This window comes from Mercenaria mercenaria, chromosome 18 (genome assembly GCF_021730395.1).
Source record: "Mercenaria mercenaria strain notata chromosome 18, MADL_Memer_1, whole genome shotgun sequence".
Classification (NCBI taxonomy): Eukaryota; Metazoa; Mollusca; class Bivalvia; order Venerida; family Veneridae; genus Mercenaria; species Mercenaria mercenaria.
The window spans coordinates 55,501,439-55,512,509 of NC_069378.1; the positions used below are offsets into that span (position 1 = coordinate 55,501,439).

Below are 11,071 nucleotides of genomic sequence, written 5' to 3' on the forward strand. Positions count from 1 at the left end.
TTTAAGTCGTTTTATATTTCACTTGACTAAACTTTAACGATATGTATTATATCTAACATGTAGTATAATACAAACGTATTTGGTTATTTATAAACAATGCTCAATGCTGAATTTAAAAAGTTTTAAAGTAGGTCTCAATTTGCAATACTGAACTGTTTTAAATTGTCTTTATTCAACTTATAACATGCACGTTAATGATTCGTCCGTGCTGAGTTCACAGTTTATAGTACAAGTGAGGTAGAGGTAATTAACTACAATGATTGGTGAAGGTGAGGGCATTTTAATATATATGGATAAATCTTTCAAATATTACTCTGCACTTTTATCAAACAATGAAACAGACATGCTAAGAAAATGATATTTCTACTGTACGCTCTTGTTTAGTATTAAGTTAAGTTATGCAAGTAAAACAAAACAATTTATTTCTGCGTTTGAAGTTCTGTTAGGGAAGGAAACCTTACAGTCTGAATTTTAAGATTTAAAAATCTTAAAACATAATTTAAGAACCATGTAAAAAGTATATACATCATTCTATTTACATGTAGGTCTCTATGTATAAAAGAAGGAAGACACAGTGTTTGAATTTTTGAAGAATCTTTAAATATGATAAAGATAAGCAAATATTCTTTAAAGGAAACCTCATGTAAATTACACATTTTCTTGGTACATTTCACTTTTAACGAAAATGCGATCGTAGATGCATCTGGTGTCTGCAAACATGCAAATCTTGGCGAAAACTCATTGCTGTAAAACTCAAAGAGATTCATTCGGAAAAAAGAGCATTTTATCCCGTAGTACAGGGTCGTTTATCGTTAGTACAAGATTACCCGCATTACCTAATTACAATTTATTCATGATGACTTAATATCTCTACGAGAAAATGTTTTGTTATCACAATAGTAGTGATATCGTTATTTCCTATTATAATAGGGAGATTATTGCGTATAATATTATTCGTAATTCCGTGTAGTGAATATCTAAGGAGATTGTCTTCTTTTTAAAACTTTTTAGTAGAAAGGAAATGTGAAACTGCAAATTTCTACGAAAGTAAGTTCGGGTTGTATAGTTCAATAAATGTCTGTTATGGCAAAAGCTGTAACCAACTTTATACGTACACTGTATAAGAAACATAGGCCTGCAGCGTTTAAAATATATTTCTGAACATTCCGTTATCATTGGACACTTCCAAAACGGAATTTATTATGTTTGGTAGCAGACCTCAATGAAACAAATGTTTCACAAATTCGATTAACATTGCTGGTGATGGATAAGTGCAATGACATACTGTATGGTGTAGCTAACGGTGAGGTGCGCAAGATGAAACGTATTCAAAACATGTGTGAAAAACTTGTCCTTAACAGGAAGAAATTTGACAATTCCAAACAAGCATTGCATGACACTGGTTGCCGGTGAAAGCAAGGATTGAGTTTAAGACCATTTTTAGCTCACCTTAGCAATGCTCAGGTGAATTTTTGTGATCGCTCGATGTCCGGCGTCAGTCATCTGTCTGTCGTCTGTCAACATTTAGCTTGTGTATGCGATAGAGGCTGTACTTTTCAACTGATCTTTATGAAATGGTCAGAATGATAACCTTGATGAAATCTATGCTGAGTTTGAAAATAGGTCATCTGGAGTCAAAAACTAGGTCACTAGTTCAAATCAAAGAAAAACATTGTGTATGCGATAGAGGCTGTATTTTTCTATTAGTCTTCATGAATTTTAATCAGAATAATTACCTGAATGAAATCTAGATTGAGTTCGGAAATGGGTCATCTTGGGTCAAAAACTAGGTCACTAGGTCAAATCAAAGAAAAAACTTGTGTATGCGATAGAGGCTGTATTTTTCAATTATTCTTCATGAATTTTGGTCAGAATGATAACCTTGATGAAATCTAGGCCGAATTTGAAAATGGATAATCTGGTGTCAATCACTAGGTAACTAGGCCAAATCAAAGAAAACCCTTGTGTATGTGATAGATGGTGTATTTTTTAATTTATCTTTATGAATTTGGTCAGAATGAATGCCTTGATGAAATTTAGGTAAAGTTTGAATATGGGTCATCTGGGGTCCAAAAGTAGGTCACTAGGTCAATTCAAAGGAAAACCTTATGTATGCGATAGAGGCTGTATTTTTCATTGATCGTCATGAAATTAAGTCAGAATGATAACCTTGATAAAATCTAGGCCGAGTTTGACAATGGGTCATCTGAGATCAAAAAGTAGGTCACTAGGGCAAATCAAAGAAAAACCTTGTGTTTGCGATAGAGGCTGTATTTTTCAATTGATCTTCATGAAATTAAGTTAGAATGATTGCCTTGATAAAGTCTAGATAGAATTGGAATATGGATCATCTAGAGTCAAAAAGTAGGTCACTAGGTCAAATCAAAGAAAAACGTCGTGTGTGCGATAGAAGCTGTATTTATCAACTGATCTTCATGAAATTATGTCAGAATGATAGTCTTAATAAAATCTAGGTCAAGTTCGAATATGGATCATCTGGAATCAAAAACTAGGTTACTTGGTCAAATCAAGGAACTTTGTGTATGCAATTGGGGCTGCATTTTCCTCTGGATTTTCATAAAATTTAGTCAGATTGGTTGTCTGATAAAATCTAGGTCAAGTTCGAATAGCCTGTGGTCAAAAACTAGGTCACTAGGTCAAATCAAAGAGAAACCTTGTGTATGCGATAGAGGCTGTATTTTTAATTGATCTTCATGCAATTGGTAAGAATGATAGGTTTGATGAAATCTAGGTCAAGTTCGAATATGGATCGTCTGTGGTCAAAAACTAGGTCACCAGGTCAAAACAAAGAAAATACTTGTTAATACTCAAGTTTTCTTTTTAATGATAATTGGTCAATTTCCATGAAATCACTAGGTCAAACATGTTTACACTGTTAGGGTGTGTTTCTCAGGTGAGCGACCTAGGGCCATCTTGGCCCTCTTGTTTCATGTTTAGCTTTCACATTAGCAGAACACCTATGTATTTAACAGAACTGCTTACAGAGTATGTTCATAGTAGACATGGTTTGAGATCATTAGAAAATTCTGGAAGTCTTCATGTTGTTCCGTACATCAAGTGCAAAACAATCAGTGATAGAAGTTTCTGTACTGTTGTTCCAAAAACTGTGAAATGAACTGCCGTTAGCATTAGGCAAAGATAAATCTCTTGATACATTCAAACAAAATCTTAAGACTGTATGGCATTGTTTTATTTTTTGATACTTATTTTAAATGTGATAACTGCAGGTGTTAGTTTTTGAATTATTGTGAGATTTGACATTTTATCATTTATATTTTAAAGGCTGTGAACAATTAAAACATACCTCAGAGGACTTTACTCTCAATTCATGACTATGTAGGTGAACGGGAAATGCTGATGGATCAATCTTTGAGGGTTTCTAGACCTTGATGGTTTATCTTTTCAGCATGCAATACTGCGTTTTACTTTTCAAATTATGAATACTCTCTTACAATATACAGCATTCGGCGACTATATTTTACAAGCTGTAGGATTTTGCGTATAGTTGAATAATCTCTTAACAGAGAAGAAGTCAAACTTTGCAGGTGATGACGTTACAAGATTATATTGCGAAGTATAATTCTTTTTAAAACGAATGAATAAAATTAAATTGTTTTTACAAAAAAAGATATACAAAATTAGTTCTTTATTTAAAGATCGCACTTATACGAGCTTTGGTTTCAAGAATTAAAATTCTTTTAAATACATCTTTTCGTAACCAGATGTTTTCTTGATTTCTCTTTGAATATCAGACACATCCATTCATATTACACATCAGACTATAGAACTCCAAGATAATTAAAGTTATATCAAAAACTAAAGAAGTTGTTACAACTACCTTGTAACCATCCTGATCAAAACACACTTTGGGTGGAATATAGCTTATTACAGATCTGGTACATGATACACTAGGATTGCAGAACGATACCGGGATAACGGTTCCATGACACTAAGTCATTCCATTCTTTATTTCATATTAAAGAAAATATATAGAGACATCATTTTCAGTATTCCAGCATTTCAGTGAAAGACAAACCTTATAAAGTCAGTTAGTGTAACATGTATACTTACCAATTACCTTAACATATTGAGATATGATGCTTATTGAGCTTAATGTGTCACGAATTAGAATGCGTTTGATCAAACTTTAGATTCCTTTACTTTCTTATAAATGAATATTCATTTCATTTTTGATGTAAAAGAAATACATATGTTAGTATATTTAAAAGCTGAATGTATCCACTGTAATTTAATGATTGGGAGAAAGCCACAGTAAGCCCGTGATTTAAGAAAAGCGGTAACATCAAGTCACCAAACTCTCAATCGGTATCCTTTGAAAACATGTAAATTATTAGAACCTGTCACCCATAGTCATGGCATCTACGTTTTCCGTTATACCGTCAGCGCCAAACTGATTTATATGAGAGCCAGTTCCTTCTGATAATAAACGACGTTACTTTCAGTTAAGAAAAGTCCGAACGCATTGATGCCATACCACTTGATTTTTTCAAGGCCTACAAAAAGATTCCCCAAAGAAAACTCGATGATAAACTGAATCCCTATGCAGTTATATGGACCTAGCTTAGCTCTATTAAGAGGTAAGCTTACTGTCCAACTGCATCCTGGTTGTGATACGCGGTACGTAATTAGCACCGTTTGCATTAGGCGGTCAACTGTGCTTGGTCCTTTCCTGTTTCTTTTTCATAATAGTAACTCCACTGAACGTCTCATGTCATAATCTAGTTATTTTCTGGCGACACCATATTGTAAAATACCATCCAAACAGAAGTTGATATGCTAAAAGACTGGTAGTGGGAATGGCTGATAATCTTCAGGCCAGACAACTGCGGAACCAAATACATAGCATTTGAACGCAAAATTGTCATGCAGTCGAACAAGCTCTTTGCGACCATTACAGACAACCTAGTCTAGAACGCAAATATAGATTAAATTACCAGGAAAGTCGACCAGGGACCGTATTCATAAAGCATCTTAAGTATAAGTTTTGACTTAAGTTGAAGATTTTACTTAAGTTTGTGGTGATTTCAGCTTAAGTCTAAGTAAAAATCTTAAGAACTATTCATAAAACAGCTTAAACTTAAGATACGTAAGAAATGACTTAAGTCAGAAAACAAAAAAGCGTCGTGAGTACGATTAAAGTGTTGTTTTTCAGATAAAAGCACTTTAAACATAATTGTGCATGTTGTATCTGTCTGAAATTAATGTTTTTTTTTTGTTTCTTTTTAATGTTTTCGTCCACAATAAAAGCCAAAAATTACTTATTAAGTTGTTTTAAGAATACCAAATATACTTAAGTAAAATAAATTTCTTAGCTAAGTAATACTTAAGTAAATAATCAATTTCTGATACTTATACTTAAGATGCTTTATGAATACGGCCCCAGGACTTCCATTGTAGCAACATGTCCGGCAAAATGCAAGGGAGCCTGTTAAAATGTGTACATATTCTGTTCTTTAGTAGTTAAACACTGTCTTGGACTCCCAATACTCAGGCTAACATGAATGAAGTTGAAGTTGTGAAATGCAGCGATGTCAGATTGTTTCAGGGAATATTTAGCCCAATTTCAAGCTCAGGAAATGTTATTTGAGAGAAATCCTTTCGTAGTTCCTAATGTCAAAGGTTTTGAAATCAACTATTTTTTGCATACTTGGGGTTTACACAATGAATAGTTATACCGCCTTCTGTTTGTAATATACATCAAATGCACATGTAAATATACATTCTATAGTTTTGAGCTTCTTGTGCTACCAGTTACAAGACTCTTTCCTGCATCTTTACACTGGTAAGTGGTTCATTTTTATTTCCATATGACAGTTTTTATATTATATTACAAATTATTTCCAGTACATGTTTGAACTTCTGTAAATCTGAGATAACTCGTATCTTTCCGTGACTTGTTATTTGTAGCTAAATCAACATGAAACTATGTGTTCATTCTCAGTGAATCATAAAATGTAAAAATCTACAGTTTTATATAATGTATTTCCTGCAGTTTTTCTACTACTGCAGATATTTTGGTTTACTATTGAAAGCGATCAGGCAACTGAAGTTTATGGCTTAGCTGTTTGGCAAGTTCTGTCATATACATTTGAGGATTACTAGAGTAAAATAGTACAAATGTAAATCAAATGTAAGTCATACCGAATGAAACGGAAATCTTGGAGAAAAGGAGCTTGCTACTCCTACCATGTTTCCCTATTATAAAACCGAGTTAATAAATTTAGTCCCCACCAGATGAATTCTTCACATACGAAGGTATCCACTGGAACACATTGTAAAACACAAGTGTGCTCATGATACACAAATCATTATAATATCGTGCTATCTTCAACGTTTTTCCAGGAGCACCGCCCTAAATACAACTACCAGCAACAATACCTCTATCTAAGCATTTCCATTACCACTACCGACACATGTAAGGCCTTCATTTCCGTTACATGCCCCTTCGCCCCACCCTCCCCCTGCTTCGTTTGTACTCTTTAATTCTAAAATATTCAACATAACTTCATAAAAGAAGGCGTTGTACTCTGAAAACAAGCAAGTAAACAAGCCTGTAAGTACATGCTACTTTTATGTATTTATTTTATTTTGGTGGGTTTAACGTTGCACCGACACAGTTATAGGGCATATGGCGACTTTCCGGGTTTGATGTTGGAGGAAGACCCCAGGTGCCCCTCCGTGCATTATTTCACCACGGGCGGGCACCTCGGTAGAATCACCGACCTTTTGTAAGCCAGCTGTATGGCTTCCTTACATGAAGAATTCAACGCCTCGAGTGAGGCTCGAAACCATATCGATGAGGGGCAAGTGATTTGAAGTCAGTGACGCTAACAACTCGGCCACGAAGGCCCCTCGTTACTTTTATGAGTGACGACCAACATTCATGTACCATGGAAACAAAAACGGCTGATGAACAAAAAATACATGGTTAAGTTATATTTTAGTGAAATGTATTAAAAACAGTCTCAAATATTGAATATAAAAGTCCTTTCAGTGATCCACACATATATGTCGCATGACATGAAATACACGTGTAACACACGACGTGAGAATGCTATAATGACGTAATTGACGCCAAATCTAAATATACGTTCGGTAACTTGACATACATCTTTTTTTTTCACCGAAGGGTCAGTATGCTTGTGAAATCTTAACATCATACTTCATTTAAGGATATTATTTCACCTCAATGTGTATTTAATCTGTCTAGGTTTGAAATTAGGCTAGTGAAAAGAAATTCCTCTAAGCTATACATATCTTGAACCTTCATCACATACTTCCTTCTTTCATAGGTCACAACTACAAAATATTTTACTAGATTAATGATAAATTGACTACATCGTCACCACGACGATTTGATAACACATCATTAATTTGGCCTACAAAAGACCGTAGATATATATAATATTCTGCATTTAAAAGTTTATCTCAATCACATGTAGAGCTGGCAGCAAGTGATTCTGCCATGTAAATAAACTTGTTACTTTTATGAGTGACGACCAACATCAGCCTGCACGTCCGTGTATTTTCTGTTATAAATTTGAAAAGTATAGTTGTATGTTGAACATTTGATCGTTCATGGTTGTTGTCTGTTATAGATTTGAAAAGATACTGCGTGAATATCTACCTGATTTGGTTACTTATAGCATTTTTCCTTAATCTCTTTTATTAACACATGGTAACGCATTTTATCTTAATTTTTAAATATCACAAAGTAATTGCTTATTGATTATCAGCTGTCGTATGTAACCGCTCGTAATTGGTAGTCTTTGAATAGCAATGATTAGCTGCATATTAAGTATTAACTGTTGACTTTAACCGCTCGTAATTGGTAGTCTATGAAAAGAGTGATTAATTACATATCATTTGTTGATCGGCCATTGGTTTAACCAGTCGGTGGGCATACTACGTACGTATGTAGGAAAGAATACTTCAAATACGAAAGTAATGTATTCTCATGTTTTCTAATTTTAGCCGGTATATTTTTATTTGAATAGTTCAGGTGATTATTTGACTCTAAATAATAGCGTACATTTAAACAACTTGTAAAACCGTTCATTAGTTGAAAATGTGTTTCTTTCATTGTATATTGTCAGTTCCTTCTGTAGAACAAATCAAATGTAATACTGGTAAGAAATGCACGATCACTAATTCGGCTAACTGACCATCGTATACGAATGAAACAGTGTTTTTAAGAACGGCATGAAGCCAAAACGCTTCTGAATCTTCATTAAGGACTGTTTACTCATTGCTGCTCGCACAGCTAAACGTCCTGCACAAAACAAATCCTTGCTAATCCACAAATTGTAGTTTAATATGCAGAAACGTAATGTCAGCGGATGTGATTCAAGATTTCTTTCTTGAGATATTAAATCTTAAATCACTTTGCATGCTCTAAGATATATATATCCATTTAATAGTTCACGTAATTATTTGACCCTAAATAACAGCGTACATTTAAACAACTCGTAAAACCGTTCATTAGTTGACAATGTGGTTCTTTCATTATTTTTAGATACAAAAATAACACAAAGAATATGCATTATTTAGAGCTAACATAAAGGTTTTAGTATTGCCATTGCTACTTCACATATTTACATATCCAGTATCATGCTGATCTGTATGTCTTTCCAATCCTGAAATAATAAAGAACATATTCTATATGTTCCAAATAATCTAATACTAAATTAGGGCCGGTGGTCCAGTGATAACACGCTTGACTGTCAATCCAGAGGTCCGGGGTTCAAATCCCGGTCAAGGTACTGGAAAATTCTGAGATGCTATTGAGTGTCTTCCACCTAACTAAGAGGCATGTACTGGTTCTTTCCAGGAAAGACGGGTTCGCGTGTATCGGTGCTATACACCATGCAAGTTAAAGAACCAGACTGTCTATTCGCAATGAGCTAGGCTAAGTTAGCCGGACAGGCCTGTATATAACATGATTTTTCTCTACCTGTTCTGGGGGCTTTATATCAGATCGCCCTGTGCCTGTACTAGTAGAGGATGAATTTCGCGCCCTGTGTGGCTGCATTTGCTATATGTAAAGCGCATTCAAACGTGTTTATCATGAAAAGGGCGCTATATAAATCTGGTTTAATAATAATAATAATAATAATTATATATTAACGCCCATCATGTAACATAATAGAATCAATTGTAAATGAAATATAAGCATATTATATCATATCTATTCTAAATGCAGATCGGAAAGAATTAAGAAAAATGCTAACTAAAACTATTGTAATTATTTTCTAATTATGAGTTGTAAATAAAATCTGACAGAAGATTCTTTGGAAGCATAGAAAACAAACATGTAAAATAACGCAGACTGGGTTTGACATAGTCTTTTCATGAGAAGTTATGAAATGTGCAATACCCTTCTCGCCATCGGTATCAAACATATATTGCACAACTTGCACATTACCATTACTTCGACAGTGTTAATTTTAATGCAGCACATCAAAAATGTATGGGATCCGAAAATTTATTGAACCTTTATTTGAAATAGTTTCGAGCAGCCTTACTTTCCATTTTAAGAAAATATTTCTCGATTGAGATTTTTTTCTTATATTTTTTTTTTCAATAAAAATATTACCGCTATATTGATGTTGATCTTCGTGGGTGTCATTGCCTAACCTCTCATATACACTTTGGGGTGTTTCATCTACTGTTTGGTTATATCCTACATTATCAATGCTGCCTCCTGTCTCTGTGGAGGAAACAGCTTGCATCGTTATGGTGGTATTTATATACAGTCTATCCTCCCTGACATTCGGGCTGCTTCTTGTTCTTAGCCGTCTGTAGTATAAACAAAAATAGCCATATACTGCTAACCTGGGTACAGGCCTTCTTGATAGAGGACCTCTACACAATGCAATATGACAAACAATTAAACTCTTGACCTTGACGTTTTAGATAAAAAATATTTTATTATGAATTGTACCGTCCACCCTCTCTAACTTTAGATTAGCAAAACTCAACATTTATACATGTTACAAGTACAAAAATTTAATTTAGGGACATCAGCAGATGTTTTCATACGGCGGTATACATGGAACCTTCAATGATACTCACAGAGCAATTCCATGAAAAAACCCAGACTATTGTCGGCCCCAAGTTAAAGAATGGGTTTGCCTTATAAGCAAATTAGATTTCAACGAACGTAATTTATCATTTTAGAGACTTGTTTCATGGTACCATTTAGGAAACAAGGCGTATCTCTTGAAAACAATATTGTTATAAGGATAGCTAGAACAACATAAAATAATAATAAAAATTGACATGAAAATAATATGCAATCTCAAAGAGAATGCTCAGATGATTTGATATTTTATTTGAAATGCGTTTAAATGTTTTATAATTATATAAAAAATAATAAAGCAGTTATTTGTTCGAATGCTTTCTCAAGTGTATAGTAATACTCACTCAGGTTCTTACTGAAAATAGCTAAAACTGCTATAGACTGCGCTTTGTTATACATTTATGCAAATAACTAAATGGAATGAAGACAATATTCGACGATGTCTGCGTTATACAAATGTTTCCCTACCTTTTTATTACGCACAGTACTATAATCACTAAACAAATGACAACAAGGAGTCCTAAACCTGTTCCTGCACCAATTACTATTACACTTTGCTTTTCCTCTTCCAGACTTTGCTTGGTGATCCCAGTTATTTCATTCTTGTTTGTTACAGGAAAAGGTGTTTCTGAATTGAAAACATGAAGAAAAAATAGACAAACAAGTGCAGTATGGAATTTTTCAAATTACGAAACATAGTTCTGAATTTCTTGTGGGATCGTTTAAAAACGCACAAAAGCTGCGCAAAGTACCGATCCGAGAGCACATGGAACACACAAACGACCACAGAAGAACAAAGACAGTACACAACAATGCATCTAAACGAAACTAATCCGCCGAAACAAAACAAAAGACAATGCAGAGAGCTTAATCCGATTTAACCAATTTAACGGGTACCAAACCTCGCCTTCAAAGCGAAAAACGCCTCGATAGCTTAGCAGTTGAGCG

The 11,071-nt window shown here is 34.1% G+C and overlaps 1 protein-coding gene across 1 annotated transcript in view; it reads right to left on the minus strand.

The window, feature by feature from the left end:
* LOC123538811 (receptor-type tyrosine-protein phosphatase kappa-like) overlaps positions 1 to 9,773 on the minus strand; it is a 35,091-nt gene extending 25,318 nt beyond the window's left edge. Inside the window, exons 1-2 of the mRNA XM_053529869.1 lie at positions 9,638 to 9,773; positions 6,444 to 6,569 (exon numbers count right to left, since the gene is read on the minus strand). Coding sequence (XP_053385844.1) covers positions 6,444 to 6,569; positions 9,638 to 9,773 — 262 coding nt within the window. The remainder of the gene's footprint in view (positions 1 to 6,443; positions 6,570 to 9,637) is intronic.
* Between the last annotated feature and the right edge of the window lie 1,298 nt (positions 9,774 to 11,071).